Raw genomic sequence first — 17,925 nt, forward strand, 5'->3', positions numbered from 1 at the left:
AAGCCAAGAATGAAGTCTGAAAGGAGGCACACAACTAAGTTAAAGGTTTGCTCTATACTAGGTTTTTGGTGGTGTCATCACTTTTAAAAAAAATGATTTTTGCACCAAGGAAATGTAAATTAAAATTGAAATTCCATCTTACCTTAATAGAATAGCCATCACTGGTGCTATAGATGCTGATAAGAATATGGGGAAGGGGAATGTTTTTCCACTGTTGGTGGGAGTGCAAACTGGTGCAGCCAATATGGAAATCTGTGTGGTCTCTCCAAAAGCTAAAATTCAGACCATCATATGACCTGACTATACCACTTCTGGTAATATACCAAAGGATTCTATAGCCTACCACAGGGTAACCTACTGCTCCATTGACAGAAGCTAGGAAATTAAATCAGCCTTGACATAACGGTGGTTTGTGTAGATGTTAGGAAGAAGGAATTCTGACATTTTCTGGAAAGTGGATGGAACCGAATTATATAATACAGAGGTAACCCAGGCCCAGAAAAATAAATGCCTCTCTCTTTCTCATTTGTGGATCCCATTTTCAAATTCTTAGATTTGTGTGGTTTGAGGTCAGGAAGCTGGAAATAGCATACAGGGAACAGGAGGCCTTAACGGGTTGAGTGCACAAACCAATGTGACAAGGGTGTGTGTGTGGGAACATTAGCCTGTTATAGCAGGAATAAGGATTGTGGTGGGCCTGAGTCAAACACAACTAAGGATTTATGAAAAGGCCTTATGCTTTGTAAAACAACTTTAAAATATTTTTAAAAGGAGTTTGAACAGAGGTATCTTTAATGAATGGACAATGTTCCCCCAGAAGACAGGGTTTTAAAATGAAAATCTCAGTGTTAGGTGTGAGATCCCTCCCTATGACTTACTGGTCAGAAAGTACCTAGGGGTACCCCAAATAACACAAGTTATTATCATTATTCTTGGTTGCCCAACATAGCTAAAAGGTAAGACCCTATTGAGGAGCACATAAAGAAATAAGATCGAAATTGATCTGGAAACTTCATTCCTGCCGGCTAGTTTTATAGTGATAGATGGATGGTATTATATAGTCTGCTGGGGGAGAAAAATTATCAGCAGACTACAGACGACATTACTACCTATTGGCACAATAATGGCATGGCTGTTGTGGGGTAAACAATGGCTTTGGGATTGGATTTGAGGCCTACTCTGCAGGAGGGAATTCATGTCTGATACTGTAAACCTGGTCAAAAGCTCATGGCTAGAGAGGTCCTTGATCTTAGGGGAGTACCTATTACTGTTGTCAAACTGCTAAGTATTTATAAATTTTTATATCCATAGACTAGTGCTGCTCTTAACCCTGGTCAGAGAAACTTTGTTCTACAGTGGGCAGCAATCTCATAACTGAATAAAGTGTTGAGAGTAAGTGCTCAGCCCCAAATAAGCCATTTATACAACTCCCCCAAGGCTCAGGGAACATCAAGGAAAATGAAGCAGAGTGGATGTAAGAGCCAGGGGATGGCAGGGATGCTGTGAAATGCTATCTTTCAGACATGACATAGTGGTTGAACCTAATGAGGTCACTGCCCTACGGTTGGTTACCTGGGTAGGATCAAGCCAGTCAATATTCCCCGTGGATGAGAACAGCCCATGGAGCATCACCCCAGGTAAGAGCTATTGACAACTGATGGCTGTTGGGAGAGTGGGAGTCACTTTTCTTTAGGGGCATGGCTGCTTTCAGGCTGCCCATGACTGGCCCCACACCAATGCACATACAGGCAGCACTAACTGGGCCCAGTGAGTTAGAGGACATAAATGTGGGAGGGAGAGGGAGGTACTGAGGGGTCCAGGAGGACTGGAAGGAGGGAGCTGGGGTGGCATAATCAAGACACAATGTGTATACATGAAATTGTCAGGAATTCAAAAAAATAATGTTTAAAAAGGGTGGCTGGTGTTGTTCAATGATACTGTTTGCCCAGCATTCACAAGTCCTGGGCATGATCCTCATCACTGAAACAAAGAAACAAGGGAAAGGTAGTGAGGCTGTATCTACTGAGCTTTCCTGGCTTCAGCCTCATGCTAGGCATCTTTCATGCACTTCTATTATCCTCGTGCAACCACTATCCCTGGCAATTCCTCACATGCTCCACTGAAAATGAAGGTTGAAGTCAACCTGAATAAATAGACATTACAAAGCTAAGCGGGAGAATGGGGAGCCAAATCAAGCTCTAGCTTTAAAGCCACATACCTCCATTAAACAGTATTTAAATATGCAAAAGGTGCATGATTTGCAGAGATGGCACAAAATCCTCACATTATACATGCAATTTACTTTGGAGGACTGAACTCTTGCTTCCAGATTGAAGACTACTGGGTCTTCCAAACAGACAACAGAAACAATCATTTAAAACAATCACTTTATTAAAAATAGCAAATCTCACAAATACTTATTAAACATTTGTCACTGGCCATTGGGGAACACACCTGCGTGTGTACTGATTGTCTGACGTAAACTGAAGCTGGGCTGCCACAGGAGGCCTGTGTGCCACCAAGCACGACCAGAACTGGGTCAGTGTGGTGACTGCAGGAAGGACAAATCCTTCAGCCCTACCGAATGTTTAGCACAATGCATTTCAAGTATAACCCTTAAGGCAACAGAAGAAAACACAGCAGCACAGCTCGACATCCCACTTCCCGATCCGGCCGGCGGCCAGGCCACAGCCTCCCCAGCGGTGAATTACAGCAAGCACGTTTACTAAAGCGCGTGGGAACACAATCACTGCACTGGCACTTTCATTATTTGAATTTTGTTGGGGAAGATGATTCTGCTACTGGGCTCAGCTGGAAAAGTAATGACTGCTGCTTCTCTGTAAACCCCCAGAGCAGGCTGCACACTGCTCTAGCTGGCGGACGTGTTGGGGACATCCTGTGCGTCTGCCAAATGCAGTTTCTGTCTGAATTCATCAGTTAAGAAGATTTTCATTTTAAAGTGAGTACTTCTTTTAAATTTCAGGAATTTATATTTGTAACAGGGAAACAGAAGAAATGGCATAAGGGAAGGAGGGAGAACAGGGAGGCTTAAACGGAAAGCTGTAGTGTTGCCAACAAGTTTGGACAGTAGCTCAGTGTAGAATAATGGATGGGTATAATTTGAAGCTTAAAAACATTTATTTAGGATCTAGTTATGCAGTCTCAAATTCCAGATCCTCCTGCCTCAACCTCCAGTGTTGGAGTTATAGGTGTGTAGCATCGTGTCTGTACAGGCTTATTTATCTTTAATACAGCATGAGTCATTTTCATGATAAGGAGCCAGTGAAAGTGAGACATTAAAAGACTAACTGGATTAAGACAACCTCTTGAAGATGCCATTTTACCATGTCTGGGGAAACAACTTCCTTAGAAAGCCAAACATAAAATAATTATCACAGCACTGTAATCTTTTACAATCTTACTCATCCTTCAAGAAATGACTATTCTTCATTTTCCTCTCAGTCCTAAACTGTTTAGCTGCTGGCCACCTTTCAATGTCCAATTCAAGCAGAGATCTGAATACACTGAGGACAGCTACAAGTCAGCAGTACACATATAGCAAAGGTCCGTTGCAAAAGCATTCAGACAAAGGCATGGGCATCCAAAGTTCTCTTGTCTAGTTGGGAGGTTTGAGAGTTAACACACACATACACAAAAACCATCAGACAGTAAAGTAAGGCAGAATGCTACAAACCAAATGTTTGATGGGAGTGGTCAGCATGAATGCCACCTGTCTGATGAAGAGGGGAAAGAAGGGAGTCTGCATCAGAGTGCAAGCTCAACAAAGGATATCATGGCAAGAATGAACAGGATGTGCTCCGAGACATCAAAGAACATAGCTTAGTGGGAACAATAACTGTCATGGGATCTATGTTGTGATCACCTGGTAAAAGCCTTTAAAAAGTTGACAATGGTAACAAATAAAATAAAAAAGGAATTGGCAAGAGACAATGCTTAAGCCAGGACTAGGGAGATTGAGGACTGCTCCAAGTTCAAGGCCAGACTAGACCACACAGAGAGTACTAGGCCAGCCTGGAGTGTAGAAGGTGATCCTGAGTGAGAAACAAAACAAGAAATGAAGAGAAACAATAGTGAAGAATCAGGTTCTAAGCACCTGCAGTACCATACAGAGAAGGAAGAGAGGATAAGAGCAGATGTGGTATGAGCTGACACCTAGTTAGCAATGGCAAGTGGAATCTATATTCATGTGCAAGCTTGAAGCAAAAGCACACGTTAACTGTTACTGCACAGCTGAGCAGTACAAAATGACACATCAGGATTCAGACTCGCTATTCTAACTTCTATATATTCTACGTAGTGTAGAGATTTCCCCATCCAGTGCCCTTAAAGATGTTAAAGAAGGTGTGAAATGTCACATTACTGAAGTGTGAACCACATTTCAAAAGTCCTATCTTATGCCATTATTGTGTTCAAAGAGTTTCTTTCTCATATGAAAGCAGGTTGTCTCATATTATTTTTATGTATTAGCAATCATGTTGACAAATACATTATAAAAAGTTTGAAAAGTTCCTTAGGTCATTGTTTCAGATTGAAATATCAAAATCACAATAACATACCTGTGACTTGGTGTTTTCCTCCAAGTCAAGTCTATACTGTACTAGCTTGGCATGGAGATGCCACTTCATAAGCTATGGAAGGACCCCTTGAAAGCTGTGTTTCACTAGTACTTGAATTTCTATTTTATACATCGTAAGTATATCTTTGGGTTATCTCCCAGGATCTAAGAGTCAAAATAATTCTTAGAGTCCAATACATAATTTTCATGACTTGAAAAATAATAATTAAATTTGCTTTGAAAAAATAAGAAAATGATATAAAACAAAGAATAAGCCAGACACAGATTTTCAGCATACAAACCATGAAACACTTTGATTTGGAAACTAAAAAGGAAGAGACACAGCCCTAGTAAATAAAATAAAAAAGACAGTAGGAAATATTTACCCAGAACTATAGATTAGGAACTTTACACTGTTGATAGTAGGCAAAGGATACATAGAAGAATTCAATTCTTCTAACTGCAACACAAAGAAACAAATTGAATATTAATTTTTACAAGATAAATATTAGTCGGTCACTGTAAACCATGTTTTAAAATAGCTTCATCTAGGTTTTCTTTAACTGAAACAACAAACTATTAAAAAAAAAAAAAAAAAAAAAAAACAACTCTCAAAAAGTTTTCTAGGCCAGGGAATGGGGAATCCCTTTTTACAAAATAACTATAAAATGGCTACAGCTTGAATGAAAGACTCGGAAGAGAGAACAGAAACAAATGCTAAAGACTAGAGCTTTGGAAGAATTCTTAGAATCACCATATATTGTGTTTGCTCTTTCTTTTTGAAAGGGAGTCTTTCTGGGTGGTGGTGGTGCACACCTTTAATCTCAGCAGAGACTGTGGATCTCTGAGTTCAAGGACAGCCAGGGCTACACAGAGAAACCCTGTTTTGAAAAAAACAAAGACAAACCGAAAAGAGAGTCTCCAGGCTGGCTTGCCTTGAACGCTATGTAGCCCGGGATAGTCCTAACTCCTGATTCTCTAGGTTCAGTCTCCAGAGTGCTAGGATCACAGATACATGCCACCTGTTCTTTCAACAGGAATGTTATCATTATTGTGTGTGAAGGCAGCACACACGTGAGTGGAGTTGGTTCTCACTCTGCTTGTACACGAGTTCTAGGAAGTGAACTCAGGTCCAAATTTTACCAGGCTTGCCAAAGCATCTTTACCTCCTGAGCCAGAGCCATCTTACTGGCCCCATGCCTAGCTTTTAAAGTGTTTTTTTTTTTTTTTTTTTTTTTTAAATTGCCATCGCTGTGATCATAATCTTTAAAACTTTTATTATTTACAAAAACGCTTCATAAATCATTGAATTCTTACCATAAAGTAGAATTTATCACTCTTGTCTTAGTGTGTTTGGGGCTCCTCTAACAAAATATCATTAAATTTGTGGTTTGTAGAGAAAAGAAAACCATTTCTAATGGCTGTAGAGACCAAGAAGCCAACAGACCCCAAGTCTGGCTAACAGGACAGCACCTTGTCCTATGTCTTATGTCTCAAAATGGGAGCAGTGGGGAGTCTCTCTTCAGCCTCTTTTCCTAGGATACCAATCTCCTCAGTCTTGACCTAATTCCCTTCCTTCCAAAGACCTGTCTCTTGACACACCACTTCTGGGTAAAGACTTGAAACTGCAAGTTCTAGAAGGATACAGACATTCAGACTACACCCTCTTTAATTTCAGAAGAAGAAATATAAGGTATAGAGATGTCGTCTGAGGCTGTAGTGGTAGTGATGGAGTGCTTGTCTTGCATCCCTGAGGCCGTGGGCTTAATCTCCGGTATCTCCAAACAGTGTAAAAAGGGAGGTTAACCAGACTGCTCACTGTTACCAAGAACATAGGTGCAAGCACTGCATATTTCAAATTTGGTGTTCTTTTGCCAAAATGCAGTATTTTCCTTAATGTACTAAAAGTACACAAATTAAGCTTATATTTAATAGATATAAAGCATAAGACATGAACTAGAATACTTGTGACACTGAATATGATATGTCAGATATGACATTTAGAAGTACAGGCTTGAAGGGATTGTTTCTGAGAGAGGTCTCATGTAGGTGAGGCTAACTTTGAACTCCTGTTCCTCCTGTATCCACTTCCCAAGAGCTGGGATTACAAGCATGCACTGCTAATCTTCTGGGCTTAAAGCTTTAGACACCAGGAGGTAAAGGCCTTTAACCCCAGCACTCAGGAGGCAGAGGAGGTGGCTCTCTGAGTTTGAGGCCAGCCTGGTTTACAGAATGAGTTCCAAGACAGCCTTGACAGTTGCCTCATATTTACTCATTAAAAAAAAAAAAAAAAAAAAAAAAAAAAAGTGAAAGAAAAGCAGCGAAGCAAACTCTTTTGTTACTGGGGAACATGAAGCTAAAATACTACGTTGAAGTCTGTTTTTATTTATTTTCCCTTGTTCTAAAAAGGTTTTGTGTATTCTAAGTTCCCTGTGTGTACACACACACATGTGCTTGCACACATGGAAGGCAGAGGCCAATGTTTTGTGTCTTCCTCAATTATTCTCTACCTTACTTTTTTTGAGACAGGCTCTCTCACCAAACCTGGGGCTCTCACATTCAGCAAGAATGGGTAGCCAGCGAGCCCCGGCTCTTCTCTTCTCCACCTCGCCAGCACTCTGCACATGGGTACTGGGGATCTCAACTCAGGCCCTCGTGTTGGTGTAGCAAGAACTTTCCTGACTAGCCATCTCCCTAGCTCGCTAAAGATGGTTTTAAAGATTTGTTTATTTTTATTTTATGCGTATGGTATGACCGCTTTGCCCAAATGCAAACATGTGCACCACGTATGTGCCTGGTGCCCTCAAAGGCCAGAAGAGGGCTTCAGATCCCCGGAACTGGAGCTACAGACGGTCGAGGGCCGCCATATGGGTGCTGGGAACAGAATCTGGGTCCTCTGCAAGAGCAGCAAGTACTTTTAGTCGCTGAGTCAGCTTTTCAGCCCCCTAAAAAAGGTTTTAAAGAGGCAAATTTACAAGATGTTATGGGCTGAGCTGTGCCCCACTCCATCCCCAACTCATACATTCTAACTGTCAGTCATAAGACGTCAGAGTATGTGGGTATTGGGAGACAGGCCTTTAAAGAGGTGATACAGTCAAAATGAGGCCACCAGAGGGGACCCTGATCCAGTATGACTGTACAAGGAAGGAAATCTGGACCAATGTGCATAGGAGACTTACATGAGCCTTGAGATGGCCACCACAATGGGGAACTAAGCCTCAGGAAGCACTTTGATCTCCAACTTCCAGTGTCCAGAATGTGAGGGGAAAAAAAAAATCCAAAAAACAAAACTCCCAGTGTTTAAACCCAGTCTGGACTGAGAGATGTAGTAATGTTCTAAATGCCTGTAAAGACCAACTTTGGCCTGGAGCCATCCAGGCAGGCAAAGGGCTTTTGACTGGTGTCTTCTATGAACTTAAGATACAATTATGGATAAGGCCTCTGTATAATACAGGCACATATGTAAAAATGTACAGAAGCAAGTATTTCCTTTACAAGTTTGCTTCCATAAATCTAAGTTTCAGCATTTTTTAAACTATTTCTTTATTGAGAGTCAAGTGTAACAGAGATGAAATTTGAGGACCCCCCCACAAGGGCACATACTGCATGCGTAATGCACAAAGTGCCACAGAGGCCAGTTCATCAAGATAGAAAGTGCATGTTGCTAGGGTGTGGGGAGGAAAACTAAAGGACAGACTTCTTTAGCAGGTAAAGAAAATGTTCTAGAATTAGATGGTGGTGATGACTTCAAAACACTATGAATACATATATATGTATATATATATGTATATATCTCACATATATACAATATATGAATATGTGTGTGTATATATACATACATATATATATATATATATATATATATATATAAAATCATTGATAGTTAAAATTCAAATTGTGTTATGTGTGTGTGTTGTTGCAAGATGTTTTTAAAAGCAAGCACTCTACTCACATCAGACAGAAGCCTGTCCAGGTTGGCATCACTGGCTGCTTTCCGCTTATCCTCAGGAAGTTCCTCTAACTCCCCGTAGAGCTCCAAATTTAAGCGAGCTAATTTCTCCTGCATTCCCCGGACATGTTCCATCTGTTCTATGGAACATTCATTTCCTGGAGAACATTCCAGAACATTACCAAGATTAGTGTTAAAGCTTATAACCCTCAAGGAACAGCTTTTAAACTGCAGGTGCACAAAAGAAATCCATTTGCTTTGTTTGTAAATTGCCTCGCTAAACTGTTTTCTGTGTATAATCACAAATCCTTTATTTTATTTTTTTGAGACAGGGTAGCCAAGCTGGTTCAAACTCACAATCTTTCTATCTTGTCTCTTGACTGTTGGGAGCAAATACAACTATTGGCCAGGAAAACAATGACCAACCTAAGAAATGATCCTGGGCCCTAAAATCTATTTTGACAACTGCCAGTTGAACTGAAAAGCCAACATTTTGTAGTACAATGAATAAAATGAGGGATTCTCCAAGAATTTCAACCACAAATTGTTTTGCCAGTCAATTATATATTCTTCCTTAAGGAAGTATAAATGCAAATCTTCAAGGTAATAATATTTTCAATCTTATGCATGGTAATACAAGACAACTTTACTAAGACATCGGTCTCATTATTTCTTAAGACCAGCATGGTTATTTTACCTGCCCAGAACAACTAACGTACATACACGTGTCATAGTCTACATGTTCATCTGGTTTAAGTACAGCCTTTGCAACCTCTTGGTACTCCAATTTAAAAAAAAAAAAAAAACCCACACTTTTTTCTAAATACATTGCAAAAGTATACTATAATTCAACTAAAGCTGAAATAATGCCTGATGTGGTATCATAAGTGTACATATCAGCACTTGGGTTTCCTTAAGAGGTGTGTCCTTGTGGCAAGAGGAAGAGGGGGAGGGGAAGAGAAGGAGAGAGGGAGAAGGAATGAATGAGACTATGGATGGACGCATACAGAGATGCAGACCTGACAAAGGAAAACGGAGAGGTGGGCAGACCTAGACTGCCTGCCATGAGATGACAGAAGCTTCATATGAAAAAAAGACATGTCTTTGAAGGATGAAGCAGCTAAGAAAGGCTGAGCAATTCCCCGGTGGGATCCATGAGAAAAGACCCAGATCTGCATATCCAGATAAATGTCTACAGTTTACAGAGAAGGTGGTGGTGGTGGTGGGCTCTTAGGCATTAAGCTGAGAAAAAAAAAAGTTAATGACCTAGTAAGAAAGAAACTGACCAGCAATACAATTTTCATTGCAACACTTACAGCCACAGGGAAGCTTCCTTCAATCAAACACCAAGTCACCTGACCCTAAGGGCAGAAGCAAAGTAAAAAAAAGGTGCAGAAAAGAGAGGAAGACATGAAAGCATTCTGGGACACCATGCTGTTGGGATGCAGTGCACCATGAGATGGGAGAACATGCTGTAAGTAAATAATGCTCCTTCTTTTGGAGTGAGGGCACCTATGTAATCCAGCCTGGCCTTGAATTCATAATTCACCTGCCTCAGCCTCCCAGTACTTGGATTACAGGCCTGAGTCTGGCTTCTTTGTCAAACATAAGTATTACCAAAGACCAAAGACCCAGAAACCACAAAAGAAAAGAGATGTAAGTACACAAAAAATCAAGAACTTTACAGGACTAAATAAACTATCACAACATCTAAAGACATAAACATATATGGAAAAATAGATAAAGAAAAATGTATTGTTTACATGTAAAACATACAAAAGGTTCTTGACAATGACAAAGTAAGAAATTATCAAACTAAAAACTATGTAAAGGCCCTGGGGGTTGGGGATTTAGCTCAGTGGTAGAGCGCTAGCAAGCGCAAGGCCCTGGGTTCAGTCCTCCTCTTGGGGAGGGGGCGAATGGGGGAGGGAAAAACCCTGAAAAGAGCAATACAACTACTTAATAAGTAGACATGGAAATTCAAATTTGATGGCCACCTAAAAAAAATTCACACTGGGTATTGCCAGCACATGCCTTTAATACCAGCCCTGGGGAGGCAGAGGCAAGAGGATCTCTGTGAGTTCCAGGCCAGCCTGGTCTACAGAGTGAGTTCCAGGACAGCCAGGGCTGTTACACAGAGAAAGCCTGCCTCAAAAAGCCAAAACAAACAAACAAGCAAAAAATAAATAAATATTCACTTGACTGGCAAAAATGGAAAGTTAAATGTCCCCTGCTGGTGGGAACCCAAAGAACAGGGTTCTTTCACAAACTGTAAACACAACAAGAAAATGTAGGGTTGGGGGGTGTTATTCAGGTTACTTCTATTACAAGTAGAATTAGAGCTGGGTGTGGTTATCTATTTCTCTATCTTAGCACTTGGAATGTGGAGACAAGAGGACCCAGAATGAAAGAGCACCCTCTGCTGCATAACGAATGGAACGCCAGCCTACAATCCATGAGAGCCTGCCTCAAAAAACAAACAGGTAAAGAATTTTTACTTGGTTGCCAGAATGCTTGTCTAGCCACCACAAAACCAGAGTCCAAATCTCTGCCTTTATAAGCAGGGTGTTACAGTAGGTGCCTATAATCCTAGCAGTTGGAGACAGATGACAACAGGAAAATCAGAAGCTCAAGGTCATCCTGGGCTGTGATGAGTGTAAAGCCAGCCTGAGCTATATACACAAGGCCCTGCGTGGAAAGGGGAAACCCCAGCGCATGGAAAACTGAGGCAGAAGGTCATGAACTCCAGGGTAGCTAGGCTATACACGAAGCAAGACACTTTTGAAAAACAAAAGAAGATTGAACACACCAAGTCTAAATTGGTTTAACTGGTAAAGACTTCCCCTATTATTTAAATGGATAAATTATATGACATGGTTTTGTTTTTCAGAAATGGATCAGGTTGCCTTCTAAAGAAGGAAGGGCCATACAAGACCATACATAGGGACAGAGAACCTAATTTAAACAAGCACTGGTTATTCCATAATAGCAACCCTACTTTAACATTTCAGCTAATCTTCCCTTGTGTGTGCACATGAGTGTGCTGATATATAAAATGCAGGAATGAACATGTGCATGCTGGCATGTAGAGACCAGAGGGGGATGTCAGGTGTCCTGTCCCATCACTCTGCCTTGTTCCTTAAGATAGGGTCTGTCTGTCAGTGAACCTGGACCAAGGCTGACAGCCAGCGAGCCCCAGAAATCTGCTTCCCATATCTCTGGGATTCCAGGCCTCCCTTTGGCCATACCCAGCTTTTTACACAGGTATTGGAGTACAAACTCAGGTCCTCATGGTTGAGCAGCAAACTGTCTCGCCCACTAAGCCATCTCTCTGGCCCCAAAAACTCTTTCTAAAAATCCCAATAATTTTAGGAAACAAATTATAACCCATGACAATAAATCTAAAATTAAAAATCTTAAATTTTATATATCTAAATATTTTGTGGCCCCTTCTCTCTCTTTATCCCAATACTAAGCATGTGCTTTTGTTTGTCTGGTTCTCATGTCTCTATTTCCCGATAGGCAGGATTAGAGGTGTTCACTACCATGCTGAAGTGCTAGGTGTCAAACTAAGGACTTAGTAAGCACTAGGCAATCTACCAACTACCAACAAAGCTACATATCCAGCCCCCTCTGTGTATGCTTGTCCTGAGACACAGCTTTAGGTAGCCCAGAATGGCCTCAAACTCCACATATCCTTGAGGACGACACTGGACCTCTCATTCCCCTGCCTCTGCCATCTAGATACTGGGATTACAGGCAGGAGTCACCACATCTGGTGTATCTTTGCTTTTTCATAAAAGAAAATGATTCTTTGGGAGACCCTTAAGCAATAAGGTGGGTGGTAGGTGGGCGGTACTGAGGAATGAAACCCATGGCTGTCCTCTGGCTTTCACACATACACACAAACGAACGAATGCACACCAAACAAAAGAAGAATGAGACATTGCAGAACACAGGATGGAGGCATCCTAAAGACACAGCAGGAAGAGCACACTGCCATCTTACCAAATGCCTGCAGCTTTCCAGAGTGGAAGTCATTGAGCAGACTGAGGAGCCCACGCTCCATCTCCTGGACATCGGAGACATCTGTGAGGAAGGAGTGTTGAATGGGGGTGGCCTGAGCACCCTTTCCTTCTCCTCCTGGAGGTTTGTTCTTTTCCTTCATCACTCTGTGGAGAAGATGCAATTGACCTCGGTTGTTCTACATTAAACTCCCATTCAACTTTATAGTTAAATAAATGAACATTTTTTTAAAGAAACTAGAAATCAGAAGAAAGTCAATACTAGATAAAACCTGAAACTTCAACCCAACAACAAACAAAAGCAGGTGGTGAAAAATCCCAAATATATAAAGTATAACCACTGAGAAATGTAAAAAGTTTAGTTAGTATGTTTGTACAATATGATAATTTGTTAGATTGAAAAGAAAACTGAAAAATCTTTTCAGTAAGTAATCTGTGTATTTTATTTCTCAGTAAAATGCACCACACATTCTTCTTTCTAAATGTTATCCTTGAGCTGTTTTAGCTGGGTGATTCTTTTGGGGGTTCCTGCTCTGGAGACAGCATGTCAGGAGTGCTTGGGCTTAGGAGAAAGACATTTAAAATCCAGACTCAAGTACCTGGTAGCATCCTGAATTCTGCCACCATCCTCAGACCCCTCATGCATTTCAAGGTCCAACTGAGTAATGTAATCTAACTTCTTTATGCTCTCCTTAGCTGCTGCCGCCATCCTATGTCTTAACGTAACATCTCCTCACACCTTCCCAGGTGGCCCACCTGATCCTGTGAATTGTCCCTGGTCCCCTTTTCCTTCCCACGAGGCAGAAAAGTCCATTTCTAAATGCCAGGTGGCATAATTCAAGCTTTCAAGAGCCTGTTTTAATCCAATACCCTTAAAAAACCTACTTTCCTTGGCTGTGCTTGTTCAAACCTTTAATCCTGATACAGAGGAACAAGGCAGAGGCAGGGGGATGACCAGTTTGATTTACATAAAGAGTCCAAGGACAGTGAGGGCCACTTAGTGAGACCCTGTGTCAAATAAAACAAAACAAAACAACCAACCCTAATTGTATTAGCTCCTAGAAGCACATTTGCCATCTTCTTATCTGACCTACATTCAGATGCTTCACTTCACAAACCCTGCAAGCCTCAGTCTAGCTGCTATTTCCCAAGAAAGACATTTGGGAGCCCTCTGATTAATTATTATCACATACATCTGCATATGTGATACCAAAGGTCCTCAGACACTAAGGAGATGGCACCATGCACACTACTATATAGAAGCAGAGAATCAGGCGTTTACTAGGCACAGAGGCAGCCAGGCTTCAAAGGAGCTATCCAGGTAAGGTGTAGGAGAAACTGCTGCCAGCCTACCCAAGCTTCAGGAGCTCAGACCAGCCTGCATGAGCATTCCCAGCAGGCACTTCCTCCCTGAGCCCAGCCTGCCTCTAAGCCCAGGGGCAGCTGTCAGTGAGACACCAATGGGTAAAGGACAAGGCAGCAGAGTCAGCCACCTGAGCCAATAGGACCATGGGAGGGGGGTAGAAAGGCGGCTAAGACTCCTGGGGCCTGAGTGGTTGGTGCTGTGTCTTCTCTCCCCTACCCCTAAGAGTTATCCAAGCAGGCTCACCCACAACACTAAGGGCTAAAAAGCCAAAGGGGTTGTGTTATCTTTAACTAGTACAGTAGGCTCTGGATTCAGTACTGTATACACAGACTACTTGATTTTTACACAATAATGAAGACCTGGTCCCTGCTATACTCACAAGGGTAACATAAATAGGACATGTGTATGTGTGCACACATACTGTGCGAGGGTCTGGGAGTGTAAGCCCATGGATGAGGTGGGGTAAAGAAGAAACTAAGAACTCTTAAATTTAGAATTCAGGCTGAAGCACGGATTAGCTGTTAAGAGTACTAGCTGCTCTTCAATCTTACAACTGTCTAATCCAGTTCCAGGGATCCCAATACCCTCCCATCTGCTCTCCACAGGCACCAGGCCTGCACAAACACACATGAAGACAAAACACCCATACAAATAAAATTTAAAAACACATGTGGCACATTTTTAATCTGAGCACTCTGGAGGAAGGGAAGAAGAGAGAGCCCTATGTGTTCAAGGCCAGCCTTGAAGTTCCAGGCCAGCCAAGGCAACATAGTGAGATACTGTCTCAAAAACACTACACAAAACAAAACAAAAACAAAAAAATAAATAGGAGAAAGTAAATTTAGAACTCATAGTCTGTCAGTAACAGTTCTTTACAAGGAAAGGCTTGCATTGTGTGTGTGTGTGTGTGTGTGTGTGTGTGATGCATACATGCAGATGGTTGTATGTACATGTGTGTGCAAGCGTGTGTGAAGGCTGGAGTTTGACGTCAGGTATCTTTCTTTGTTGCTTTCTACATTATTTTATTTTATTTATTTATTTATTTATTTATTTATTTTTATTTATTTATTTTTTTTGGTGCTCTCTCTTCAAACCTAGAGCTTGTTGCATTGGCTAGACTGCCTCAGCAACAAGCTCCTATCTCTATATCATTGGTGCTGGAGTTCCAGATGTACACTGCCACACTTTGATTTTTCCAAGGATGCTGGAAATCCCCATGATGTGTAGCAAGCTCTTTATTCACTGAGCCATCACCCCAGCACCAAGGCCCGTGTTTTTCATATAGGTATTTTAAATGGTATTGAATCATGTAATTCAGTATCTTAGTTTGCTTCCTCTTACTGTCACAAAGACCATGACAAAAGCAATCCGGGAAGGAAAGGGTTTATGTGGCTTACAGTTTATATAGTCCACTATGAGGGAAGTCAGGGCAGGAACTCAAGGTAGGAACCTGGAGGAAGAAACTGAAGTAGAGTTCATGGAGGGACTGTTTACTGGCTTGCTTAGCCTGCTTTCTTATACAAACCAGAACCTCCTCAAGGTTAGTACTGCCCATAATGGGCTCCCACATCAATAACCAATCAAGAAAGCATTCCACAGAATTGCCAGTGTGATGGAGGCATTTTTTTTTTTTTTTTCCAGTTGAAGTCCATCTTCCTAGATGACTCTGGCCTGGGTCAAGTTGATAAGAAATACTGCAAGTGCTGTCCATTACCTCACCTATGAGCTTATAACAAATAGTCATGTAAAGACCCACTCCCTAATACCCATACTCTTTAAAAAAAAAATAAAAAAGTGAAGAGAATCCACTATGGATTTTAAGGTTTCTGTGTAGCAAATGTATTTTTCTTTTTTCATATTTACAAGTTTTTATCTACTAGATAACTTCATCAATTAATACTTCCCAGAGCAGAAAATAGACATACACTATAAAAGTCTATTTATTAAAATTTGTTTCCTTTGTGCATATGTCCACCTGTGTATGAGGGTGAGCATTTCTATGTGACTGTACCTATTGGTGTGCAGACATGTGGAGCATTTTCTTTGAGCTCATCAAGTAGACTACACTATCTGGCCAGCAGGCCCCAGGAATCCTCCTGTCTTCCCAGGGCTGGGATGACAGGAATGAGTTACCATCCCAGGAGTTTTTATATGGGTTCTAAGGATGAAACTCAAGCCTTCAGGTTTGTAGGACCAGAGTTTTACCAATTGATTGAGGTCTTCAGGGATAAAAACCCCTTTCTGAATATTTATTCAAATGGAACTCTCACAGTTGTTGCTTTAAGAGTCAAAGCCTGGGCTGAGACTGTAGCTCAGAGTAGAGCATAGCACATTTGCAGCACTGGGAAAAGTCAAAGCATGAGAGGAAAAGAGGCTAGACAGAGACGATAACTACTTAGTAGCATTCCACTGGGAAATGTCAAAGAAAGGAACTCACCTCTTTAACTTTGGCCGCTGGGAAGTTGACTGTGCTGTGGGATTTGAAAAGCCGGTGCTTTTGCTAGTTGGGATGGCATTTTTTTTGGCATTAGCAACCTGAGTAGAATGGGCACTGAAAGACTTGGGACTCTTCCTCTTCGCTTTCCGCTCTTCCATTGTTTTAAGTTCTTCGTTGCATTGACACTAGCTTCGTAAGACCTACATAGGGAAATAATAGTGATTACAGCTATATGCTACAGTATGCAAAGAAGCACCTAACACACATTCCACAGACCAAAGGAGTAAGAATTTCAAGTCATTCAAATTAGAACAAGGAATCCCTTAGGTCTAATTTACTCTGCTAAGGCACATGAAGGTCTTTATCAAGATTGTCTAATAATTTTTTTTTTAACCACTTTCTCTATTCACACATCTTCTAAGTATCTACTGAGTCTCCTCCATAAACCGGGCACCGTCATCAGTCCAGGGTAAGCAATAATGAATAAGACAAAGTCCTTAACCTTAAGGAACTACCATTATATAAGGCGGCCAAATATAAACAAACCACCCATGCAAAACCCTAGTGAGGCTGGGTGGTTTGTTTATCCCATGCAAAACCCCAGCCTCACTAGAGCTTTACCTGGCCTTTCAATTTCCCTTCTAAACCCACTCAAACAGATGTATTTCAGGGCATCAATTCTAAACTGCAACTTGAAGGCTTATGTAATGTACATTATATTGGTATGCTATGCACCACCACACCCAAATCTGGGCATCAGTCTAAACTGCAACTTGAAGGCTTATGTAATATACATTATATTGGTATGCTATGCACCATCACATCCAACATATTAAAGAAGGTGTTACTATGTAGCTCTGGCTGGCCTGGAACTTGTTCTAGGGACCACCTGCTTGTTGCCTATGTGCCTGGATTAAAGGCATCAAAAGTGTGCATCACCTCACCTTTCCTTTTGGAGAAAAAAGGGTTCCTCTCTGTCCCTGGCTGGCTGAGAAATTACTGTGTAAGCCATGCTGGCCCTCAGCTTGTGGTGATCCTATTCCCTCTGCTCGTGAGTACTGAGATGATAGGCATATGTCACAAGACTGGCTGTTTGTTTAGCTTTGAATTTTTCTGAATTCTATTATTAATGGATCACAAAGTCATCAGAAATATGTGCATTTACTAATTCCTTCAATTTGTTAATTGCATTATGAATGTCAGGTCTTAAAAAAAATACTGTGTGGAGCTTGAGAGAGGACTCAGTAGTTAGGAGCCACAGGCTGCTCTTCCAGAGGACTCATTCAATATCCAGGACAAACAAGGTGGCTTGCAACAGTCTCTCCAGAACCAAGGTATCCAATGTTCTCTTCTGGCCTCCAGGGGCACTGTATGGCCCCAGTGCACAGACATGCATGCAGACAGAACACTCATACACAGCCAATACAATTTAAAAATTAGAAGTGTTGGGTTTAATCCTGCCACAACTATTTTAAAAGACTGAAACTGTCATTCCTGGAAGATTCATTTAGGAATTATAAAGGCAACATCAGGGGTTTGTCTGGTTGGTTGGTTCTGGTTTTTCGAGACAGG

General features: G+C 41.3%; 1 protein-coding gene across 2 annotated transcripts; it reads right to left on the reverse strand.

Annotated features, from left to right (window-relative positions):
• Positions 1-2,373: 2,373 nt before the first annotated feature.
• On the reverse strand, positions 2,374-16,566 carry Ccdc28a (coiled-coil domain containing 28A). Of its 2 annotated transcripts, XM_051175352.1 has the most exons (5): positions 16,354-16,566; positions 12,534-12,697; positions 8,529-8,683; positions 5,014-5,036; positions 2,374-2,924 (listed from the first exon to the last, which is right to left on the reverse strand). In XM_051175352.1, the coding sequence occupies exons 1-5, from the start codon at positions 16,509-16,511 to the stop codon at positions 2,870-2,872; spliced, it is 555 nt and encodes a 184-aa protein (XP_051031309.1). In that variant the 5' UTR covers positions 16,512-16,566; the 3' UTR covers positions 2,374-2,869. The 2 variants fall into 2 exon arrangements, with proteins under 2 accessions (XP_051031309.1, XP_051031308.1); XM_051175351.1 differs by lacking the exons at positions 2,374-2,924; positions 5,014-5,036 and adding an exon at positions 7,286-7,521.
• Positions 16,567-17,925: the final 1,359 nt, after the last annotated feature.

The sequence above is a fragment of the Phodopus roborovskii genome, unplaced genomic scaffold, assembly GCF_943737965.1.
Source record: "Phodopus roborovskii unplaced genomic scaffold, PHOROB, whole genome shotgun sequence".
Classification (NCBI taxonomy): Eukaryota; Metazoa; Chordata; class Mammalia; order Rodentia; family Cricetidae; genus Phodopus; species Phodopus roborovskii.